Raw genomic sequence first — 25,045 nt, 5'->3', positions numbered from 1 at the left:
CATTCACTTGTTTTGTTAATTACCTGATATTACACATGCTTGTATAATCTTTTATTACCCCCCCCCCCCCCTCTCTCTCTCCCCTTGCTTGAAAAGTGATCAGGAGATCCGTCTATTTGTATGTCTTTCTTTTACGTTTTGGGTTATCCATCTCTTATCCGCAATTCCTCTTCAACCACTAAAGAATTATAATGAGACTTTCAGAGAATCTTTGATACATAATGCCTTTGTGCTCCTCCTATTTTACTTTTTGATCTGACACTTATTTCGCGTCTCCCAGCGCGGCGCAAAACATGGAATTTGAATTTGAAATTATAATCATATATGAATAGGAAGCGGGGATACATAGCATTTCATGAGCTCAGTACTCATAGCACAGGCACAAAAAAAAATTCAAGCGAGTTTGGTGCCTGTGGTTAGTTTCATTTTTATTTTTTATTTTTTTTTTTTTGAATTCTTCAATCAGAATCCTTCAGTAAGAACTATTTCTCATTTGTATTATAACAATCAAACAATAACTTTATTCCTATAAAACATGATATAAGCGCTCTGATTATTATGTACAGTATTCCCGTTACACGGTCTATATTGCTGTTCTTTCTGAGACAGTTGTAGGGAGGGCACTGCTCGGTACGTCTCACTATCGGAGGTACTTGACACCCGGGAGGACACACAACATCTCAAACAGAAGGTTAGCCCCCGTCAACGCCGTGGTGCCGTTCATATCGTAGGGAGGGGACACCTGCACAACAACAAATTAATACAAATATATCAGAATCTCTTCATAATGCATACAAATACTGCGTTATGATCATCATCTTGTGATTTCTAATCCTTTTTTCCAAATGTCTCATCAACAATTATATAATTAACAATGCTAGAATTTTCTAGTAAGATTATATATGAAACGCCCGGCATTTTTTGTGCTGTATTTGTAGCTATGAAATACTTGGTAATTTCATCGCACCTGTTCCTGACTTACCTCTACGAGATCTCCCCCGATGACATTCAGTCCCCTGCAGCCCCGGACAATTTCCAGTCCCTGTATAGAGGTCAGTCCTCCTATCTCGGGGGTACCTGACAATCAAATCTTAATTATTCGTACCAGTTAAAATACAAATGTGAAATTGTACCCAAGTTTTCGCTTACTACGTAGTCTAGGATACAAAATAATTACCCAAGTTTTCGCTTACTGCGTAGTCTAGCATACAAAATAATTTACCTGTTCCAGGAGCAAATGCGGGGTCAAGTCCGTCAATGTCAAATGAAATGTAGACTGGTTTATCACCCATCATCTCGTGAACCTCCTTCATAAGGGGGGCCAGGGACTTGTGCCAGCAATCCTGTGCTGTCACTATCCGAAATCCCTAAATATGTAGGATAGAAAACTACAACTGACCAAGCATAAACATCGCAACATATCTTGAAAGTAATTATAGATTCTAAGTATAAGAGTTTTTGTGATTATGGAAACTGTTACCCCCCCCCCCCCCCCACCCCCGGCCTTTTTGCGATCTTTACCTGACTTTTGGCCCAGTCATAGTCTTCCACTGAATAATTTGATCCCCGTAAGCCAATCTGGATCACTCTGTTGGGGTCCAAACATCCGTCCTCCACCGCCCGACGGAAGGGTGTCCCGTGCGCGATCTTCTCCCCCAGCATCGTGTCGCTGGTGTCTGAGTGAGCGTCCACGTGTACCATACCCACGGGCCCGTACCTCTCCTGTAATGTATAGGAAATTTATACCATAGTAGCCCAGTAGGTGTACCTATGTAAAACTTTGATTCCCTACCCTACCCCCTGCACCTACTGGTGTCGAAATGTGTATTTGTTTCAAGTCATTCATAAATTAACATAGTTTTAATACTCAGGTACCATAACACTATAATCGCATTACTGAAAATGAAAAAAAAAATATCGTAATTGTAAGTTGCTGAAATGAAACTTAAAATCTTTTAACAGAACTTTGATACTTCAGAACCCTGAGTGGGGGTGAAAAAAAGGGGTAGATTCAGAAGGTACGGTTTGAGCTTTATTGCGCCCTAAAAATTTTATGTCCTTAAAAAGTTATAAAATTGGCCTCAACAATAGTTGAGTAGATGAATATGATAAATTATTAAAGAATATGGCATGAAGGAGGACCTTTCTGGAAACATGACGTCATTAATTTGGTACATTTCTAAGTTTAATGCAGAAAAGCTTCAAAATGACACATTACTCCTCTAATTTTCGTTTAGAAAATAGAGTCTGCTACCGTCGCCCACTTTAATTTTTGGACATGTTGTGTAAACTGCTTTGAAAAATCACATATCTCAAAATCTTTCCGGGCGACGGTGGCAGAGTATGTTTTCTGAAAGAAAATTCCACTGAAAATTGATGCAAGGTATTCTTTGTACCCCGCTTTATTTTTCCCAGACAAACTTAACTTGTGTTTTAATAATTAGCCCCTCCCTCTAACCTTCAGGGCCTGGAGTATCGGGTAACTGATGGTATGGTCTCCCCCCATCGTCAGAGGAACACACCCAGTACTGATCAACTTCCGGTAATGATCACGGATGTCCTCGCAGGCCTTGGGGAGATGGTAAAGGTTAAAGTTCACGTCACCCACATCAGCCACTTGGAAGGAGTCGAAAGGCGAGGCTCCTATTGGGAAAGTAAAAACTCAATAAACTTTAATTTCTTTAACACCTCTTTCAGTTTTTAAAGGTCATACGAAACAATTCATTACGCTTAGATTTTACTTATTAAACATAAAGACTGGTATAAAAGAATGTTAAATTACGTTTGGTAAAAAAAATTTGCTTTTGTTTAACAGAAAAATGAAGGCCTAAACTTGTCCACTTGATAAATTTGTTACTTGCTTATCGTTCATGATTTTGTGTTTGTATGACGTCACAAAGACCCACTGATGTTAACAACGCATTAGATCTAGTGTAATTTTACTGTATTTTATTAGCTCACCTGAGCCGAAGGCTCAAGTGAGCTTTTCTGATCAAAATTTGTCCGTCGTCTGTCGTCGTTGTCGTTGTCGTAAACTTTTCACATTTTCATCATCTTCTCAAGAACCACTGGGCCAATTTCAACCAAACTTGACACAAAGTATCCTTGGGTGAAGGGGATTCAAGTTTGTTCAAATGAAGGGCCACGCCCTTTTCCAAGGGGAGATAATCATGATTTAGAGAAAAATTATTGGCATTTTTAAAAAATCTTCTCCTCAAGAGCCACTGGGCCAGGAAAGATGAAACTCATGTGGAATCATCCTCAGGTAGAGTAGATTCAAGTTTGTTCAAGTCATGACCCCCGGGGGTAGGGCGGGGCCAAAATAGCCGATCAAAGTTTTACATAGGAATATATAGGAAAAATCTTTAAAAATCTTCTTCTCAAGAACCACTGGGCCAGGAAAAATGAAACTCATGTGGAATCATCCTCAGGTAGTGTGGATTCAAGTTTGTTCAAGTCATGACCCCCGGGGTTAGGCGGGGGCCAATATGGACGATCTTTGTTTTCCATTGTAATATCTAGGTAAATTCTAAAAAAATCTCTTGTCAAGAACCACTGGGCCAGGAAAAATGAAACTCAGGTGGAATCATCCTCAGGTAGAGTAGATTCAAGTTTGTTCAAGTCATGACCCCCGGGGGTAGGGCGGGGCCAAAATGGCCGATCAAAGTTTTACATAGGAATATATAGGAAAAATCTTTAAAAATCTTCTTCTCAAGAACCACTGGGCCAGGAAAGATGAAATTCATGTGGAATCATCCTCAGGTAGAGTAGATTCAAGTTTGTTCAAGTCATGACCCCCGGGGGTAGGGCGGGGCCAAAATGGCCGATCAAAGTTTTACATAGGAATATATAGGAAAAATCTTTAAAAATCTTCTTCTCAAGAACCACTGGGCCAGGAAAAATGAAACTCATGTGGTATCATCCTCAGGTAGTGTAGATTCAAGTTTGTTCAAGTCATGACCCCCGGGGGTAGGGCGGGGCCAAAATGGCCGATCAAGGTTTTACATAGGAATATATAGGAAAAATCTTTAAAAATCTTCTTCTCGAGAACCATTGAAACAGGAAAGATGAAACTCATGTGAAATTATCCTCAGGTAGTGTAGATTCAAGTTTGTTCAAGTCATGACCCCGGGGTAAGGGTGTGGCCAAAATGGCCGACCAAAGTTTTGCATAGAAATATATAGGGAAACCTTTTTAAATCTTCTTTTCAAGTACTTCAAAGCCAGGATTAGTAATATTTGTATGGAATCATCCTCAGGTAATGTAGATTCTAGTTCGTTTAAATTATGATCCTCTTGGGGGTTAAAATTCAACCCCCCCCCAACTTAAATTAACTTTCAGTTCTGATCTGATATGTTTTTTTTTCCTAGCTGATGTACGTGCTCAGGTGAGCGCTGTGGCCCCTGGGCCTCTTGTTGAGTTAATTTTAGTCGTTTTTGTTGATATAAATGTGATTATGTTTTTCGATGAGCTACCTGATTCTAAGGAACAGTTCACTTTATTTGAACTTTTCGTTAATTTAGGCACAGCAACTGAAAACGAGAGCTTTTCATAGTAAGATGATCCTGATGAAAACCCCGTTGAAATCAAGATTTTTCACCCCAACCAAGATTACTTATTTCAAATTAACACCTTAGAAACAACAATCTTCTTGTTTTTTATACGTATATGATACATGATGTAATCCCCCCCCCCCTTTTTCCCTAAATAAACACGGGGATATTGAACTTCATGATAAACGTGGATCGATAAATTATTTAAAAAGTCGGCGTATTTGAATGCACGCTTCTGCATTCTGAAACACGAGAACTAATGAAAATGATATAGGCCTACAGAAATAGGGTCATGACGACATCATCGTAATTTTGCTGTCACAAGAAAAGTGATTTTAAAAACTTACCAGCATCACGAGTATGCACGTTAATATACATGTACTGTAATGTTACTAGTACGGTGCAGTTATATACTTCTATATTAACAGTTTCACTGAGTAACTGCAGTTTGAAAATACTTATACAGTGCGTGCATAGGATGATCCGTTAAAAAGAAACCCATGCCCCAATGCCCATTGTTTGCGAGACTGAACCTAACACTTTTAAAAATTAATATTTTTACAGTTAAACATTCTTTTTTAAAAGCAGAGTATGATATTTGTTAAAATAAACTGATGCAAAAGAAAATTTGATCTGCAAATACACACAGAAACGTCCGTGCGTAGGATTACATAGATAGATTTGCGTTTAAAGTCCGAGGTTGACTTTTTAAGATTAAATACGATATTCAAAAAGGCACAGTGTTATGTGTAAATGTACCGACTTTGGTAAAAAAAAAAAAAGAGTCAATAAGATAGGGAAAGCCAAAGAAAGAGCAAGGAATAACTGAGAGAGGAGAAGACCAGGAAGCGATAGAATCATTTCATTTTCCACAAATAAATGAAATCATTTATCAACATGCAGGTTTAGTTTCACTTTCACACACCGCTGTCAATCGATCAAATCCAGCTTTACTTATATGCGCGTGCTACCGATCGAGTAACTGTATATATATTTATATATAACTTACAGAAGTTCTGCTCTCTTTGGACATCGTCTCTCTCTAATTATATTGATATGTAGAAGGATGACAATAAATAACACGGATAAAACATGCTAAAATCTTGCAAACATGCAACAGGATGTTAAAAGACAAACACTATCTGGTTTGAAAATCATATATTTATGCAAAGTTTTAGTCAAGACAATGATATTTCTTAAAAATTACGCTGCATAAGACATGATCGGCTATATAAATATTACAGAATGTAGCGAGTGGGTCTTACTGACGTCATAAGTAAAGGGAGATAAGCCGCGCTAGTTGAAGCTCATCTTCGCAGTCAAGTACCTCTGATCAACTCTATTGCCTCCAACTTGCGTAAAAAATCCAAAATGTTATTTCAGGCTGATTAATGTTGCTCTATGGTGGCATATTTCTGCCCCTTGTGTGCAAGTTATTTTTCTATCAAATATGTCGACATGCAAGATAAATATGTTGACATGCAAGATAGTTATGTCAACATGCAACATAAATATGTTGACATGCAAGAAAATTGCAATCAAATAAGTATTATGAAAAAATCTTCAAAAATCTCAAATATCGCCCACATGTGACATCCAACATGCTAAATGCTACTTATTTATGTTAACATGCAAGATGAATATGTTGACATGCAACTTATTTATGTCGACATGCAACTTATATATGTTAACATGCAACTTATTTATGTCGACATGCAACTTATATATGTTAACATGCAACTTATTTATGTCGACATGCAACTTATTCATGTCGACATGCAACTTGGTTATGTTGACATGCGAGATAAATATGTTGACATGCAACTTATAAGTTGCATGTCGACATAGATATGTGGCATGTTTACATAAATAAGTTGCAAGTCAACATATTTATCTCGCATGTAAACATAACTAAGTTGCATGCCAACATAAATATGTCACATGTTTACATAAATAAGTTGCATGTCGACATAAACAAGTTGCATGTCGACATAAATAAGTTGCATGTCAACATAAATAAGTTGCATGTCGACATAAATAAGTTGCATGTCAACATATTTATCTTGCATGTTTACATAAATAAGTAGCATTTAGCATGTTGGATGTCACATGTGGGCGATATTTGAGATTTTTGAAGATTTTTTTTATAATACTTATTTGATTGCAATTATTGGCATGTCAACATATTTATGTTGCATGTTGACATAACTATCTTGCATGTCAACATATTTATCTTGCATGTCGACATATTTGATAGAAAAATAACTTGCACACAAGGGGCAGAAATATGCCACCATATTGCTCAGATATACGAGGGACGTTCAATAAATAATGTCATCAGCTCCATGACATACAACATAGAATTCATATGACATTAAGCTTGCATTTTTCTAATTATTGAATCTTTAATGAATTGATAACAGTTTATGTGACCACTTTTCATCGCATAATTTCATTGTGGGAAGCTGGAAAACAAGGGCTACTCGAGACACTGCGTTAAAAATGAATGGTCAAGAATCAGTAAATTAGAGTAAAATGGAACGCGTCATTAAAGCTGCTGTAAAACTTATTAATTTCCCAACAATATATTAACTGAAATATGTGAAATTTACAGCAACTTATGTTTGTTTCATACACACATGAACGGGTGGATTTCAATTAACAAAAATTATAAAATAGTCATCAAAAATGGGTACCCTCCTTGTCAACAAGGACATACAACAACCAATGTATATTAGCGATAATTTAACAAATTATCACAGATTTATGTTTTATTGACTTTAAGTTGCATAGAAAATTTGATAGACATCATATCGGGGGTAGTTCACACTGTTTTAAAGAAACATTTGATTGTTAAAAAGTTTAATACTCAAATGTCACCCTATATTTATAAATATGAGTGAAAACGAGAGCGTGTAGAAAACCTAAACACTTATTTTTAAAAAATCAAAAATTATTCTTATCCACGTTTTTCTGAAATTCAAACAGATCCTGAAACTTGAATCCATTTTGCGTTGAACCCTCAAAACAAATTTAGAATAGGAAGTCCTTGACAAAACTACAAAGGCCTAAGAAGAGCAAAAATTTGCAAGAACACAAAAACAGTTTTATACGCTATTTTCTTAAATATTAGCGGTCTTGTTCAAATACATACATAGGGAGGTAGTTCAATTTCTGGAGGAGTCTAGTAAGCAAAATATTTGCCAACAAATTGAAAGGTTTATGAGAGGAAGGAAACAGAATGAGGAATTCACTACATTAAATTTCTTTATGACAGCGTCCAAACCCACAGGCCATGAAGAATTAAGGAGTTTTGGGGTGAACAGAAAGTTTATGTTTTGTCACATCAACAATATTCGCCAGATCTCTCAATCTTTAACTTGTTTCATTTCCGAAACTTAGGAAAACACCTTTCAGAAAGAAAAAAACAAGCACAGCAAATCATAGGATCTACCGTTTTCCAGTATACGAAGGGTCATACTCAAAACTGTGTTCTAAAAACAATTAGAAATTGAATAAAAATGTTACGGACATGTCTTTTAGTTAAAAGAGAATATTTTAGTTAAATCATTAAGACAAAATCATAGAAAAGCGATTTTTGTTTCTTTCCGAGCCCTGATGACATTATTTATTGAACGCCCCTCGTACTTATTTCCGTATACAACCCAAAATGCTCAGGACGTTGTTTCGTATGACCTTTAATATAAAGCATATCTTTTCTTTTCGAATCAACATATACATGTATATGCTAGGGAATCTATTCACTGCAGAAATGTTTTTATTCTGCAGCCAAGGACTCTGTATGTAAAATCGATGTCAGACATAAAATAAAATTTACTACATGTAAGTGCATGTGTACGTACCTGTGGCGATATTGACCTTTCGGATGAGTGCGGACTCGCTCCGGATTTGTCTTGGACCTAATCTAGTCCCAGACCTATTTGATGTCCCGATGTCCATCGGTATCCCCACAAAACAGGCTCCCAGACCTATAGAAAACAAAGACTTGTATGTTGTAGGCACGTAGTAAGGGAGGTGCCCCCCTTTCGAATCATAATCAATGTTAAGGTCGATCCCCTCCATTTTATGATAGTTCATGCATATATATATATATAGTCAAATCTAATGTTAATGTATTCATTACGGTTTTCTTGTCGAAAGGTTTATGTTTCTTACCCTTACATCCCCTTAGGAAATAGGATTTTTAAGCTTGGACAATTTCCCCGTTTTTTTTTTTTTTATTTTGTTAATTTATTTTTTTTATTGTAACGTATATCTTTATTCTCCGTCTGCTCCCTGTCTCAAAAACGATACAATGTGCGTTTAATTAATATTCTTAAAATTCAAATGCATATTATCAAATAGAACAGATTTTGTTGATGTAGTATACTTGTTATTGATATATATGATTATAGAAATCGGGTTATATACTCAGTAATTATTTAAATCAAATTTCACTTCTATATACAAAAACTGTACGATATAACATCTGAAATTTTAGACAAAAACTACCTTATCTCATTGTAATGTTAACGAAATAGAACAAAAACTATGTTTATGATAATTGTCACAGGTTATAGCAACGAAAGATTGCAATAAAACATAATAAAGACATGTTGTGTAATAAATCTAGCTGCAGTAGCAGATCCAGAAATCTTGAAAGGGGATGAGGTCGGGGAAAGGCTCCACAGCCACGCCCCAAAAAAATATGATTTATTAAATTTTATGTATACATTGTATTATGGACACAAAAGGGAGGGATGGGCCCCTTGGGTCCCTCTCTTAATCCGCCAGTGAGCTTATTCATTTTTGTGATGGTGATTGGGGGGGGGGGGGTTAAACATTTTAACGGGTATGAAGAAATGTAAATTTTAATCTTAGCATATAAGCATTTTGTACCCAAAAGCTAAGGTACTTCTTATTCTGTTCCCCTGAGTCTGCATTGTGCTAGGTGCGCGTCTGAGTTGGCGATAATGAATTATCGTACCTGTCGCCGTGACCTACGAAAGGTAAATTAAGTCTACCCTCCTCTTACCTTGTGTATCGTTCTGGATAGGTAGGCGCATCATAGATGCTATCCCCCCGGATCGGGGCATTTCATTTCCAGACAGTGGTTCATTGAATTTCCCCCCGTGTCGTGTACTGGTGGAAAGAGAACGACCGAGAAACGCTAAACTTCTTTTCATCTCTGTGACCTGTCTAGCAGATTACATTGGTCAATGGATCTGTTTACAAGTATAGATACGGAATCCTCTCAGGGCCATGACCCGTTCTATCTACCGCAGGCATTGGCGTCAGAAGCATATCGAAAGTTGGAAAGAACAAAAAAAATGAACCTGAAAAAAAGGAAAAAATGAAAATTTTTCAACCATGAAAGTACTATTTCAGTGGGTTCGGGGGGGGGGGGATGTTAAGATTAATTAAACTTATTTTGCAACCATTTTTTCCAAACGCTACCGCTAACCCTTCTTTTAATGATTACAGTGCACTCTGTCTGTTAAAAATAAAGGGGGGGCATAACCAGCGCCCCAAAGTTCAATGCCTAATCAATGTTTATCTTTGCAAAAAAGTGGAATGAGGCTAAGCATCCCCCGTTCCGACGCCTATGGTAGGTTTATATTTGCAATTTTACTGATATTAGACGATAAGAGACAACAGTGCTAACAACTAAATTGCATGACAAACAAGATGATTTCAACATTATCATCCTGCTATCAAATGCATATACTAGTATATGGAGTTTACATTTCCAAACTTTATCAATATTCAAGGGATTGATCCTTAGACCTAGTACGATCAGTTTTGAAACAGATAAGTTGACGTTACAACAATTTCAACGACCTCATTAAAAAAAAAAATTAGCAAATTCGATGCATGAATATTATAATGACCTCGTTAGCGCATATGACTCATCGTTGGGTCGTACTGTATTTTGGCTGATTTGTTTCATATAAATTTTAGGCCCTTGTTTTCTGAATTTTACTACGGAATGTTCCGTCTGCCTGATTAATACTTATATATGACTCTCTGAGGATCTGACCGATCGGCAGGGAATGTTTAATCCTCCTAGGCACCATCTTCCCAAGTCAAGAGTTTTTGATCCGCTCCGCTCCACATAAACGGATCAGAAACTCTTGACTCGGGAAGATGCCTAGGCATCGATTCCCCTCTGGAATTTCCAGTGGTCTGTGTTTACACCCTTTTCAAAGTTTTAATATAGTTTCTTTTAATCGATGAACTGTTTATCTTCAGTTTTTACACACTCAATAGACTTCAGTTTGAAATGGAGACAAAGCCAGTGAACATTCATAAGTCTGACTTCAGTAATTTGATTGAGCCAATATAATATTTCAGGCTCAGTTGTCTGCATGGTGAATTAAAATTATCCGAAGAATCCAGAATTTCTGTCAATTTTACGTTACATTGTACATTTTTTAGTTTCGTAAGGTTAAATATTCCTAAGCATCTATCAACTAAACAATCTGACTATAGTAGCAGCTGAATGGTCGACTTTCTAAACAGATCACGAGAATTTGATCGACAAGTGTAGCCTCATCTCATAACACTTTACGCGTCTTAATTAGCGGATTTATACTAAACAAGTTTGAATATAAATAAAGTTTCATTTTTAAATCGATGGGAAAAGGATGCTGTACGCCTTGATTTCAAAATTTGATGTTGAACGCTCTCTGCCAATTAATGAAGCCCCCCCCCCCAATCTTATCTGACAGTGCCAGGTCAAAAAACATCTATTCATTGTAGAATAAAAATTTAAAATTAGCCTCCATCGAAATATGAAACTTTTTTTTGAAAATTGATCAGGCATACTTTAAAGTTAGACAATTTTTATGTCTTTTTTCACCATAAACTAAAAAATCATGCGATACATTATCAATATCCATTTGATGCTTGAAAAATGGAGACTTTATGAAATGAAATTAAATGTTTGAAAATTTGAAATAAACGGTTGTTACTTTTTTGTCGTGAGAATTCATAAATTTGAATAATGTCACATTGCTTTTTTTTTTATATACGAATAAATTAGGAATGAATTACTATGCACGTGTTGGTATGGAGACAGTGCAGCGTCAAAATGGCGGCAAACGGACCTTCGGTATTTACTTTCATTATAAGATTTTTAATAAATTTATGTTTTCTTGATTGTTTTACACTTAATGCTGACAGATTATTTTTATTTACCTATCCTGCTATTGTAATTTGACATGTATTTGAATTTTGCACGTTGCCTCAGTGAGTTGACAAGTTTTTATTGAACTTGAATGTGTCATACACTAGAATAATGTTTTGTTTTTTTTTAATTGTAAACACGTATCGTTTATAGTATAGTTGATAATTCTATTTTTCAGTTAGTGGAATCAAACAAAAACAAAAAGAATATGATGATTAAAGGCCAGGGCAAGGGAGGGGGAGGATTCAAGCTCTTGCGCAGGCCAAGGGCACCCAAATTACCTCCCCTTGAACCCGAGCTGCCACCTTCCCCAGACAAACCATTCTATGAAATATATGACTTTGAACAGGAGATGGACATCAGTCAGAGACACCTTCAGTCCCCCACCCCTAGTGTTGTGCCTAGTCTAGTGTCTCCCCCACCGTCAGAGTCACACCCCACCAGGGGGACATTCTACAGAAATTACGGAATATCCCCGCACAGTAATGGGTCTTACCTGCGTAAAAATGACAAGAAGTTTGTACTTGATCCAATATATCGTGAGAAAACTAGTTTAGGTACTTATGTTGATGGTAAATCATTAGTTAAACCTTTTAAACCGCGAGGACCAGATAATTTCCCCACCAGACCCCCTAAAAAGCCTGGTGAAATTTTACAGATGGATAATTTTGATGAGATCCGCTATCATCAGCCTCCAGCTTTTACTTTAGACAATTTTGTGTATCATCTCTCAGAACTTCGTAACATACCTGTTCGTAAAGTCAAGGAAATATTTTACTCAAAACACAACTATAAGAAGTTAACAAATCTTTTGGCGGAAAAGTATATTAATCCTACCATTCAAGAGGAAGTTAAAGTGAAGGAAATGACTCCAGAAGGTGAGTTACTTGTATGAATTTTAAAGTAAAGGATTAAGTATTGTTTAACATACATAAGTTAAAATTTTCCTCTATATAGGTACATGTAAATATTGTACTTTAATTATGATTAGAAATTGAATTTTACTGCAAGAAGAGCTTTATACATGTAATTACATACAAAGACATATATACTTTAATATTTTTGCTTATTACACACAGTTTATCTTCAGTAACAGTTTGAAAGAGCTCGGTTCACTTTATGCATAAAACACAGCCCTGTAGATACATGTATATCAATTGATTGATTAACACTTGATGTTCCATTTGAAGCATTAAAATAAAATAGAGACTTAGTGCTTTCATTTCCTATTAACATTTTTCTCCTAAAAGTCCAGGTCTTGAAGTTGAAGAACAGTGCATGGCTTTATGAAATTGCAATGTTCTTGAATTTTTAGGTAAACAGATATATTTGAGTTACTTTTAGTGAAGAAAAATAATATGGGTGCACTCTCTGATCTAAATAATAAAACATGTCTTTTAATCCTCATGAACAATTCTATCATTTCCTTGTTGCATATTTTAGTTCAGAGGTTGCGCTCTGTATTAGATATTGAAAAATAGATATAAAAATTGACTGTTTTTATAGACTTTTTCAGAATATGTCTCAGGAAATTTCGTGACGTCATAATGCATTGACTATAGCCAGAAAATTTTATCATATTTGATAGATACACAATCACCAAAGATCTAAGTTATACTCGATGCATTATTAACTAAATCTAAGCAGTTTCAGATTTTCAGAAATTCACAGGGCCAAAGAAGGCAAAATTGAAACCTTGTTCTTTTTAAGGTGAAACATAACATTTTATTTTATAGGGCAAAACATTCCGCCATCTGAACCAAGGATCCCTCAGAAACAGCTACTGATTGAGATGGCAGCCATGATTAAACAGCATGTTCGAGATCTGATGAACACTGAGGTCAAGTCGGTGATCAGACCACTGAGGAAGTACAGCCCATCGTACGCTGACGACAATGTCCCGCACACAGAGATCATACTCTATGAGGATGACACTTTTGATGTTGCCAGTCAATCAGCTCAAGAACGACAGTATGTATTAAACTTTGATTGGTCTAAAGAAAGTCAGCATTGTAGAGTCAAACATCAAATATGTTTTTGAGTAAGGCCACACCAGTTTAATTTATTGTTTGTGGGACATCTGATAGAAAAAGTGCAAGTGGATGAGAGATTCAATTAATAAAATTACTTTTTGGTAAGCAATATTTTTAGGCAGATCATGAAAAAATTTGAGCAGAAAGTTATATTTTTTTCTGATTTGTAGAGAAAACAGATTCAAAATACAAAAATAGAGTGGAAATACGACCGAAATTAGCACAGAATTTTTCCCAGTACAAAAAATTTAAATTTTATTTGTGTATACATGTAGTTTTGTTTTAAAATACATGCATGTCATGGGTCTGATGAGCAAAAAAATATTTTGGTGTAGTTTTTAAAAATAAGAACAGCTTTCATATGTTTAAGGACTTTCTTTCTTTCTCATTAAAATTTTGTTTGAATTACATGTATCATCATCATTTTGTAAAATATTCTTCAACTTTACCCACTTTTTGTATTATTTAACTAAAATCACTATATGTAAAGAAAACGAATATCTTTCAATCTTTGTACTTTTTTGTAGAGATACAGAAATTCCAACAATGGATTCAATGTTTCACTCTGCTCCATCTAGATACTTCCAAGGGGCGGAACGTAGTCATTCGCCTTTCAGTAAGTGACAAGATGTATCCTTGTAATGGCATATTAGGATGGGCACTGGATGAAAAATAGCTTATCTCTTAGCCAATAAATATTACTTAAAGTGTCTTGTACACATGTGCAAACACAGGTGAAACAGTTTTATATTGCGACAGAATTTAAACAAATGTTACAAAAAGAAAAATATGCAATAACAACTGTCAGATTGTAAATTTTGCAAGCGGGGATAATTGTAGTTTAGACTTCCTTTGTATTGATCAGTCAGCAGATAATTTAAGGACGACAAGAGTATACTGATTCTTATTCTCCCATTCATCAGAATCTATATATTTCATAAAATCTAAGTTGTTTTTTACAAACTAAACTCAGGATTTCTGTGAAAAAAGAAAAGGGAATTTAAAGTTAACCAACTTGTGCTTTGCAGGTCTTCATACATTCGTTGCTGCTCAGGAGAACTTAAATTTATTGTTATTTTTTTTAGCCGCACCCTCCGAGAATGCCATTTCTCCTTCAGAGCTTGCCATCTTAGATGCTCTGATAAACGGAGGAAAAGCTCTGAGTCTGAAGGTGAGTTAAATACATGGGCCAATAACAAAGTCAACCATGCACAGCATTGCAGCGATTTATGAGGCACATAACTTTTTTATTTAAGATATCAGCTGAAGCAAAAGCATGCAGCTGGAATGTTAGATTTTAGTTTGCATTGGCTTGTCACTTTTCGAAGCGCATAAAAAAGCAAGCTATTCATTTAAAAAAAATGTACAGCATAAGAAATTTGTTTTGCACTTATTTACAAAGAATACCTTAATTCACTCAACATATCAGACAATACAAGAATAATGGAATATACTTAAACCACTGGGTCTGTTTTATGTTTGCCATGTCTGATTTTTACAAGGATCCTTAATTTTCATTCCAGGCACATTTTATATCAGAAATGCCAGATATTTCACCCCTAGTAAGAACTGTCACCTATCTGAATCTGTCCTTCAATGATTTCTCGGTGAGTGGACATATAACTTTGAAACTGTGTTTCAGTTTAAACATTTGTTATGCCATGCACAAAATATTTGTACGCTTAAAGTCCATGAAACGGGAAGGGAGAAATGAAGCAGATTGAGATAATCAGAGATATACTTTGGGTGTGAGGATAGATTGGGGGTGGCTGGGAAATAATAAGGCAGATTTTTTGGGATGTAAGGATAGATTTAAATTGGCAGGGAAGAAATGCAGAAGTACATGCATTTTAAGTATTTTTAAAGAAAATTACTATCCTTATTTAAATTCCCATTTTTGTCTTTACTCAGTGCAGTCTTACACTTGTCAGTTGTAAGGCCATGTACATGTATTTTTAGGTCACCTGAGTAAACTCAGGTGACCTATTGCTATCTGTTTTTGTCCGTCGTCGTCCGTCGTGCGTTAACATTTGAACATTTTCAGCTTCTTCTCTGCAACCACTGAACCAATTTCAACCAAATTTAGCACAAAGCATCTATGGGTAAAGGGGAACAAAAATTGTGAATTTCATGATCCCTGCCCCCCTTGGGCCTGAGGGGTGGGGCCAAAACCACTAAAATTAATGCAATCTTTAAAAATCTTCTTCTTTACTCCTGGACATCAAGCAGTCAAACTGTTTGCATGATTGTAATCAGCAATGAGTCCTCTACCAAAATTGTAAAATTCATGGCCCTGGGGTCAGGGGTTCTAGTGCTAGGGCGGGGCTAAATAAGTAGGTAGTGAAAATGCATTATTTCTTTGAAAATCTTCTTCTCTGCTCCTGGGTATTAAATAAACCAACTAAGTAGATAGTTATGATGAGCAAGAGTGCCTCTACCAAAATTGTGAATTTTATGGCCCCAGGGTCAGGGGTTCTGGTGTTAGGGCGGGGCTCTGTTGATTATATATAGTGAAAATACATGAATTCTTTGAAAATCTTCTTCTCTGCTCCTGGGTATTAAATAAACCAACTAAGTAGATAGTTATGATGAGCAAGAGTGCCTCTACCAAAATTATGAATTTTATGGCCCCAGGGTCAGGGGTTCTTGTTTTAGGGTGGGGCTCTAATGATTATATAGTGAAATGCATGAATTCTTTGAACATCCTGGTTAATATGCTAATGATCTAATTACATATTTAAGGCCAGAATTTATTTTATTTTCAGTTTTACAAACCCTCCGCTCAAGGTTTTGAATGTTCAGAAAAAAATAAAACAATTTTTTTCTTTCCGATGTCAAATTTGAGTCGGGATCGAGATTTCACATTTACGAACTCGCACTTCCGGTTTTAAGATGAAACGGCGGGTAAATGATCTGAAAGATAGCTTGGTTTAGTGTAAAATTCATCGATACGAGTGCCATTCAAAAAGTTTCACCTGTTCAAAGGACAAATAAAATGCTGACGACTTTGTTGCACAATGACATGCTGGGGGTCGTAACATAAAAAGTACTTAAGTCTAAGACCATACTTAAGTAAGACATAAGTACATTATTTGTCTTAAGTCCGTATCATAAAGGATGCTTAGAAATACAAATCTTAGCAAAACTTAGGCGATCAACATAGGTGACTTAAGTGCGTGTTATACATAACAGGAACACATTATACGTAAAACTGTTAAAATTTAACGAAGAATATTGTAATTATTTCATTTGTTATTAATTAATAAGATAATCTAATGCCTCTTCCAGTCAATAAATAGCAATTATGTCTTGTGTACATGTATATAGCAATTTAAACATATACATGAAGCAAAATAACCCTATATGATATACATGTGTGTACATTAATTATGATTGAAAATCAATGACAGGTTAACTTGGCCGGTAATCACAGAGAAACTGAGAGTAGTATTCAGAGGTCTGTGAATAAAGACACAATTAAACACTATTCACAATAGATATTAGAAGTAAAGTTCGAATACACAATTATTATTACACGACTGGCGTCTGCTTATATATTTCTACAAAGTGGGAGGAAAAAGAACGATGCTCTGAGGGAGTAGAAGTCTGTAAAAATGGGGTCATCATCCATGGTCTTAGTGGATATGCTGAATCACCCAAGAGCCATCCCTCGCTATTTACACCTATATAAAATATTCATGCATTTATTAACATTTTAAAATTGTATGATGTTGAGTAAACAGTTAAGAACCCATTAAATTTGGTAATGTTTTAAGAGAAAAATGAGTTGAAAAAAAATGGAGCATAACACTATCAACCTCTTTGAGGAAGGGGTTTCACCCACCCCTTTTTTGTTCGATTTCCCTAGTACCACCCCATTTTAATTTAAACAAGATGTGATTTTCATAAAATTATTATCATGAAATACTATAGTATTATGCTCGTCATATGAAAACTAGAAACTCTATTGAAAGATGTTTTGGTGTGTGGAAGGGCCGTTTTCGCTGTCTTGATAAAACTGGAGGTCCTCTGTTATTTCATCCTTCGAATGCATGCAAGGTATAAACAAATAACTTTATGAAAATATCAAATGTATATTTTTAAAACCAATAATATGTTTTTATACACTATATTAAATTGTCCCCCCATTTTAAGGTGATAATTGCGACAGCGGTTTTGCACAATAGGTGTATCAATCACAGGATACAGTTGCCATTATCTTCCGTAAAGGAAAAGCAAACCCCAGTGAAAAAGAACGTGACGGAATTTTTAAAGACTAAAAGTCCCTTAGGACAATTGTGACAATAGCCAGGCGTGCTTAAAGAAGTAAAAGATATTCAGTCTGTGAGTAAATATCACACTTACATGTAATAACCAACGCTACATTATGAACTTCTACACTGTGTAATATTTTAATTCAATACATAAGTATGACTTAGCTAAGATCTTGCTTAGTTCGCTTTATGTTACGGTATAAGACATATTTAAGTAGTACTTATGTAGGTCCTAAAAATGTGCTTAACGCCTACTTAAGACCATACTTAAGTCAAAAACTTAGCATACTTTATGTTACGACCCCCTGGTGAGATAATTATGTATTCGTTTCAAAAGTATCTGTCTGTAAATTATTTTCCTCCCCCCAGGTTTTAAACTGCCCGTGGTAGCTGTGGCATATTGCCGGCGGGCAGCAACATTGTTTAGGTCTCTGTTATAGCTTACAGTCTAAGCATCATTCTTCAGAAAAGGGTTGCTTATGCATCAGATGTAATGAATAAAACTATGGGAGAAGTTCAGTCCATTTGAGGAAGAAATTGTTAAGGCAAGAATATACAAATATATACAGGCATGTAGTATCATTTGTATCAGACAGAAAAATTATTTTACACTTGATTGAAAAAATGTTCACCCTACACCCGCAATACCCCCTGTCTGTTTTATGATAGGATTAAATTTTAGAACAATGTCTACACATTCACCTAACACATATTAAAAAAAATGAAGATATATTGAAAGACTTTTAAAGAATTGATTTTTTTAAAAATATATTTTGACCAACATCACACAATTTATATAACTGTCCCAAACTGGCAGATGATGAAATAAGCAATGTTTTACTTTCCTATTTGTAAGCATTATGTGTCCAGTGGTAAGGAGCCTATTATAATAGCATAAAAAAAAGAATGTACAAATGTTAATAATTGATTTATCAAAAAAAAATTTGATTTCCTTCTCCTTTGGGACTTTTTAGCCTATTATAATAGCATAAAAAAAAGAATGTACAAATGTTAATAATTGATTTATCCAAAAAAAATTTGATTTCCTTCTCCTTTGGGACTTTTTTATTCTCATGTTCATAACTAAACCTAAACAAAAAATAAATTCTGGCCTTATAATGAAGAAAGGGGCCTCTTTCAAAATAGATACTTTCAGGGACGCTGGGTCAGGGGTACCAGGGGGGTACTTTGACAAAAAATAAATTAATGCTTTGAAATCTGCCCTTTGATAAGCAATGGTGCCTTCTTCAAAATTTGTGAATTTCATGGCTTTTGGATTAAAACACGAACCAAATTGAAATACAATCGCTGGAAAGTTGTTACATGATACTCAGGTGACCTATAAGGCCCGTGGGCCTCTTGTTTATTAAACATGCCCATGAATTGTTATTATTACATTTTTATCCTAGATATTTCCCCGAGAAATCCTGGAGATTCGACAGCTGGAGATTCTGAAGCTGAGAAATAATCCACTGCGTGAACTCCCCTCAGACATCCATCGTATGCGGAACCTGAGGATCCTGGTCGTCTCCTTCTGCCTCCTCACCAACATCCCAATGGGGTACATATACCTCAATTACTTTCTTATGAAAATATTTTTGCTCATTCTGTATATCATGGAGTCCCAACTCAAATTTTTTTTTCTTATTTCTCAGTATTTCTTTTTTTGGGGGGTGGGGGTGTTTCCCCTCATATAAGACTTTTCCTTCATCTTTTCAACCTAATGTTTTGTATAAGTTTTAAGAGATAAATTTGCTTGAGCTGTTAGACAAAATTAGATGATCAAACACATTTGTTTACTAATTGTTTTTTTTTTTTTTTAGGTTATTTGCTTTGCCCAAACTGATTCATTTAGATATTTCCTACAACAAGCTTACCTTCATTCAGAATGAGATTGCCAACATGAGGTATTACAAGGAAAATGTAAAAATCCACTGATTGTTTTAGTCTTCTAATTGTATTCAGTCAGTTTTTCAATATTTTTTTTACTTTTATACTTTTGTGTTTTTAACAGAAACTTGCGTGAGTTGAACATGGAGGGGAATCAGCTACCAGCCATGCCGTGTGGGGCTCTGCTGCTAGACTTGTTCTATCTCAATGTCAAGAATAACTTCATGCACCCACTCTTCTGGAAAGAAAACACCCAGAATCAGCCACAGGTACAAATCAAGTACTACACCCTCCTTTCTTCAAATCTTATAAATGTTTAAAGATTAAATACATGGATTATGAAGAGGGTAACACTTTGTGAAGAAGTGCATGATGATATCCCTCTCTTCCCAAACCCCCACCTCCAAGGAAAACAAAAACAAATTGATATGGTTTTGACATGATAAAAATGGTATCTTTTGTAGAGACTGATTGACATGTGTGCGCTTACTCTGGTAGAAGGGGAGGTAATAAGTGACATGGATTCTGTACCAGAGTCGGTCAAAAAGGTCTTGGCCAAGTAAGTACATACGCATTAATTCAAAAGAATATTGTATATTTGCACTATTTTTGGTAAGTTTGTGAAAGAAATTAGCAGTTCTATTTTGTTTTCATTAAATATCAAGTATCAAAGAGTTTTATCAACCATTCCCAGAAATATATATGAATTTTAAAATAAGTGCACAAGGTAATTGTATGTAATGTATCTCTTTGCAGCCGCTCAGTTTGTGACTGTTGTCATGGTGCCCTGTATGGTCCAGGATTACGAATTATTCGTCCCGTCAGTAAACTTCATGGTATTAAGAACCTGCCATTCCTTTTCCGAGCATGCTCACCAAGCTGTTTACAAGTCTTCAAACACAGTAAAGACACGCTGTCAGAAATCTTATACGGGGTGACATCCACTCCAAGGGGTGAAGAGGAGGAGGAGTGAGGGGGGATAACTCTGAAGAGGGAAGTCCCAGAAAGCCTTGCAGACTTTACTGTTGAGAGTTTGGATTGATCTTGATGAACTAGTTTGAAAAGAACTTTGCTCAGAAGAAAATCAGATCATCAGAGAATTCCAGTATGGGAAAATACTGTATTTTTAGTGCTGCTGTTAAGTATTTGGGATGCAACAGTGCCTTGTTGGAATCACTTCGATGCATTTTGTGATAAGATTAACTGATTTAATACACTGAGGTGTTTATAAATCATTGATAAAATTTATATTGCAATGATTTTCAATATGCTTTGGCTGTTGGTTTATATTTACAGTCATTGTGTATTATACATGGGTGTGAAAGCAGTTGGTGAGAGATATTGAGAGTGCAAATAAATTAACTTATACAATATCAGATTGTGTGCTTATCAAGAAAACAAAGAAAATTATAATAAATTACCCATTAAAATTAGTTTTACATAAATTGATATATATCTTTGTTTTGTTTATCTAAAAAGAAAATGCAGAGAGTATGTTAGGGTTGGGTATTGCCAAAAATTTCGTAACGCTATATATTACAATTTTTTCCCCAAAATATCGCAATATAATTTTTTACAAGCAATTTTTACAATGATTTTCAATGAATATTCATTATTTTTCTAAAAAATATGCCAGAAAAGCAAATTTCACTATTTGAAAATTTTATTTATATTTTGTGTATTTTAAAAATATGTAGATTTAGTATCAATTAAAGTTTATCTCTATCAGATGATTTATTATATAGCTATATAAAAAGCAACAAAAAAAATTTAGATTGCACTGAATTTAGAAAGTTTAATTTTGACCTTCTGTAGAAAAAAATGAATGCAAATATTTACAAAAATTAAAACCTGGATATGAATTATCTAATTTGTAAGATAAGATTAATCTAATTAGATCTTTGATCCGCTTTCATTCCCCCCCCCCTTTATTTCAACCAGAAATACTTGTGAAATCAAAGCTTTGTAATCTTTTTAACGTTAAAACAAGATCTTTATTATATTCTCTTAAAATTATCTCTTTAACCAGGGATGTACACTATACAGAACATTATCACATGCAACTATGAATAACGTTAGGTACGAGTTAATGAATTTTCAATCACCGGAAGTATCAAGAATGGCTGCTTGTTTTTGCTGTTTACGATGTTGTTGGGACGGCCCCGGCTTTAATTCGGGTCATATACCTCTAAAAGAAATTCCTACGGTGAAACTTGACACTACATTGATGGGTAAAACTTTAAATCCGTTAGTGGCAGCGCGATCTGTAGAAGACACATAGTAAATTACTAGAATTTTATCAGTTGCTGATTACTATCTTGAGGTTTACATCCGATTTAACAATTTTTTATTGATAGGTAATGATGTAGTAATTGTAAAGGACGGTCGACGAATCTGTGGAACAGGAGCAGCACTTTCCAATGCACCAATCGCACAAGATAAGGCTTATTTTGAAGTGAAAATTCGAAGTACAGGTACATATTGTCCATGCGGGGTTTCACTAAGTTCTATCTCTAGAGCACCCAGAAAGATTAATAGGATATAATTTAGGGGGATTCATCCACTGCATTTTCTCCCTTGGTGCCATGGATTTGCCCATGATTATGAAGTACACTGGAAGTTAGCTGTGCACACGGACTTTCTCACCGTGTGAAAAACATCCATTTTCTTAAAAATATGAAAGGGAAAATAGGTATCGCAAACATGGATAGCTCAAATACTGTAAACCAACTATTATTTGCCTCATCTTTTATTCATAATTCATTAGTTTGAAATCGATCTGCGATGATTATTTTCGCAGTTGAGGAAAAATTCTCTACAAATGCAAAGCAAAATAAATGGCTCACAGCGATTGATGTTCACTGCACGGTGTAGAAGTATGAAATAAGAGACAGAGCCAACGACCTTCACATGTGGGGGCCTTGTAATGTCTCCACTAGAGTGCTTACACAAAAAGGGTGACAAAAATTAGATTTCTACAAGGAGAGTTACCACTAACAGCTAGAGGACATTCATAGAAGATTTAATACCGAGCCCATATTAACAAGCTTTCACTATCCTCTTGAATTCCTTAGTAACTACACAATGGGCAAAGTCCATGCAGTCAAGAAAGAAAGTAAATGAAAATTTACCCATTGACTTTCTTTTGAAGTTTCATGAAAAACATTTAATTTCTGATATTGCTTTTGAGTACTAGCAGATAACTTATTCCTTGTAAAAAGCAGAATGTCAATGTGAATTTATTTTTCTAAAAAGAATTTAAATATTTATTGAAGGAATTTTAAATTATTTGTTAAAAAAAGAACATTTAATCAATACAACATTTAATCAATACTAGGTGTATGGGGAGTAGGACTGGCCACAAGAAGGTGTAACTTGAACACAGTGCCCCTGGGAGACAACACCGAGTCCTGGGTCGTCAGACATGACGGGTCTCTATTCCATGACAAACAACAGAAGGGGAAGTTGTCAGAAACTCCTCAGGAAGGAGATGTTTTGGTAAGATGAGGAATCAATTTCTCCAGAATATTTTATTCCATAAAAAATTAAAATTCAGTAGTGAAGTGATACATGTACAATGTAGTTCACTTTAGATAATTAATACCTGGAATCTTGCCATGAATAGTCATTTTTTTTAGGATATCAGTATATATTTCGTACCATCATAACCAAGCTTTTCTCATCTTTTTTTTATAGGGTCTTACATATGATCATGTCCAGTTAAACTTCTACCTTAATGGCCACCCTTTGTCTTGTCCATTCACTGGAATGAAAGGGACTTTGTATCCAGTGTTTTATGGTATATTTTTGGAAAATCCTTTGCATGATTTTAAAACACCCAGTCATGAGTGTTTAAAAGTGAAGTGAAATCCGTATTTATAGGAAAATATATTGATTGTTTGGATCTATGTTAACAGAAATTTGAATCAAATTTTGCAAAGCCATGTCTTATATAAATTTAAAAATTGCAAGTTCCAATTCAAAATGTCTCTACAAATTGTCAAAGGTCCATGGTACTAATTTTCGTAAGGTTTTTATGTAAATTCCAATGCATTATATTATAGTGCTATAGTATAAAATTAGAGTGGGGTTTTTTTTTAAGCTCACAATAAGCAATAGAAGATGATGCAATGTACATGTAATTTTTCAGTGGATGAGGGAGCAGTTATTGATGTCCAGTTTGACAAATTTTACCACCAGCCCCCAGACGGATTTGACAGCATCATGATAGAACAGTCACTGTTGTGACATCATCAAAGGTTTCTTTTTTGTGACAGTCATGGAGTGGTAGTGACATGCTTTTGCACCAGGATTTGAAAATTTTATTTTTATGGAGGATGTAATCTGCAGCAATGCTGATTAAAATATACAGAACAGATTTGAATGATCCAGTGTCTTGACATAGTACAGGAATCAGTTATGGCTAAGTTGACAAGGAAATATTGTTTTAAAAGTTCAACCAGAGATGTCCATTTTACATTTCAGTCTGTTCTTCTTTGACACATCAATGCATTTTCAAGAACTGGCACCACAGATTACAGACCATAGCTTTATGGAACTCCAGATAACAAATGTGATGGTGGAGTACCTATTTTACCATAAAGACAAGTGCAATATGATATACTTTATGATTTATTTATAAATTATAAAATACATGTCTACCCAGGTTGTCATATTTCCAAATGTGTGATAGATTACAATTATGGTAATGTTTCGTTGTTCAATGTTCAGTCATGACAGGTGATATAAGAAGGAAGTTTTGTCACACATATTATCATTATTATTTTTCTCAAAGTTATTAGTTTTGTTTTAATGTGTATCTTTATCAAATACTGGTAATACTTTTCTATTTTGGTGAGATTAAAATGAAATGTAACATATACAGTCAAACCTTGTTATCTCACACATGTTAGGACCAACACTTTACTTCAAGGTGTATGAGGATTCAAGATACCAAGTGTGAAATATTAAAATACATGTACATGTGATAAGGGTTGGGACTGTCAACTCACTTCACCATATATAAGGTATTTAAGGCCAAAAAAAATTAATCAATAGTTTCTCAGGCACCGCCGCATCAGTTCAAAAACGGCCACATCAATAAAT

The 25,045-nt window shown here is 35.1% G+C and overlaps 3 protein-coding genes across 3 annotated transcripts; 2 read left to right on the top strand and 1 right to left on the bottom strand.

Annotated features, from left to right (window-relative positions):
- Window positions 1–485: 485 nt before the first annotated feature.
- On the bottom strand, window positions 486–9,811 carry LOC134237644 (agmatinase, mitochondrial-like). The gene is made up of 7 exons (XM_062719785.1): window positions 9,589–9,811; window positions 8,417–8,542; window positions 2,459–2,643; window positions 1,522–1,722; window positions 1,223–1,367; window positions 983–1,077; window positions 486–742 (listed from the first exon to the last, which is right to left on the bottom strand). Exons 1-7 carry the CDS (start codon window positions 9,737–9,739, stop codon window positions 641–643), a joined length of 1,005 nt encoding a protein of 334 aa, XP_062575769.1. The 5' UTR covers window positions 9,740–9,811; the 3' UTR covers window positions 486–640.
- Window positions 9,812–11,577: 1,766 nt separating this feature from the next.
- Window positions 11,578–21,388, top strand: LOC134237632 (leucine-rich repeat-containing protein 63-like). Its single transcript, XM_062719766.1, has 11 exons — window positions 11,578–11,667; window positions 11,921–12,620; window positions 13,479–13,713; window positions 14,303–14,391; window positions 14,861–14,946; window positions 15,299–15,382; window positions 19,459–19,610; window positions 19,873–19,956; window positions 20,064–20,208; window positions 20,404–20,498; window positions 20,696–21,388. Exons 1-11 carry the CDS (start codon window positions 11,611–11,613, stop codon window positions 20,910–20,912), a joined length of 1,944 nt encoding a protein of 647 aa, XP_062575750.1. The 5' UTR covers window positions 11,578–11,610; the 3' UTR covers window positions 20,913–21,388.
- Window positions 21,389–22,042: 654 nt separating this feature from the next.
- Window positions 22,043–24,706, top strand: LOC134237643 (SPRY domain-containing protein 7-like). The gene is made up of 5 exons (XM_062719784.1): window positions 22,043–22,170; window positions 22,297–22,413; window positions 23,277–23,437; window positions 23,636–23,738; window positions 24,090–24,706. The coding sequence occupies exons 1-5, from the start codon at window positions 22,059–22,061 to the stop codon at window positions 24,185–24,187; spliced, it is 591 nt and encodes a 196-aa protein (XP_062575768.1). The 5' UTR covers window positions 22,043–22,058; the 3' UTR covers window positions 24,188–24,706.
- The last annotated feature ends 339 nt before the right edge of the window (window positions 24,707–25,045 follow it).

This window comes from Saccostrea cucullata, unplaced genomic scaffold (genome assembly GCF_032062105.1).
Source record: "Saccostrea cucullata isolate Sc308-1 unplaced genomic scaffold, CSIRO_AGI_Scuc_v1 ctg347, whole genome shotgun sequence".
NCBI classification, from domain to species: Eukaryota; Metazoa; Mollusca; class Bivalvia; order Ostreida; family Ostreidae; genus Saccostrea; species Saccostrea cuccullata.
This window is presented reverse-complemented; position numbering and strand designations above follow the sequence as displayed.

What these genes read in the sequence shown, in the direction of transcription:
- LOC134237643 (XM_062719784.1), top strand. Translation starts at nt 22,059, where the DNA reads ATGGCTGCTTGTTTTTGCTGTTTACGATGTTGTTGGGACGGCCCCGGC. An exon ending in ACTTGACACTACATTGATGG is followed by an intron (nt 22,171 to 22,296) that starts GTAAAACTTTAA and finishes TTTTATTGATAG; the next exon opens with GTAATGATGTAGTAATTGTA. An exon ending in AGTGAAAATTCGAAGTACAG is followed by an intron (nt 22,414 to 23,276) that starts GTACATATTGTC and finishes AATCAATACTAG; the next exon opens with GTGTATGGGGAGTAGGACTG.
- LOC134237644 (XM_062719785.1), bottom strand. Translation starts at nt 9,739, where the DNA reads ATGAAAAGAAGTTTAGCGTTTCTCGGTCGTTCTCTTTCCACCAGTACA. An exon ending in TATCCAGAACGATACACAAG is followed by an intron (nt 8,543 to 9,588) that starts GTAAGAGGAGGG and finishes TGTTTTCTATAG; the next exon opens with GTCTGGGAGCCTGTTTTGTG. An exon ending in AAAGGTCAATATCGCCACAG is followed by an intron (nt 2,644 to 8,416) that starts GTACGTACACAT and finishes CTTTCCCAATAG; the next exon opens with GAGCCTCGCCTTTCGACTCC.
- LOC134237632 (XM_062719766.1), top strand. Translation starts at nt 11,611, where the DNA reads ATGCACGTGTTGGTATGGAGACAGTGCAGCGTCAAAATGGCGGCAAAC. An exon ending in ACGTAGTCATTCGCCTTTCA is followed by an intron (nt 14,392 to 14,860) that starts GTAAGTGACAAG and finishes TATTTTTTTTAG; the next exon opens with CCGCACCCTCCGAGAATGCC. An exon ending in GTCAAAAAGGTCTTGGCCAA is followed by an intron (nt 20,499 to 20,695) that starts GTAAGTACATAC and finishes ATCTCTTTGCAG; the next exon opens with CCGCTCAGTTTGTGACTGTT.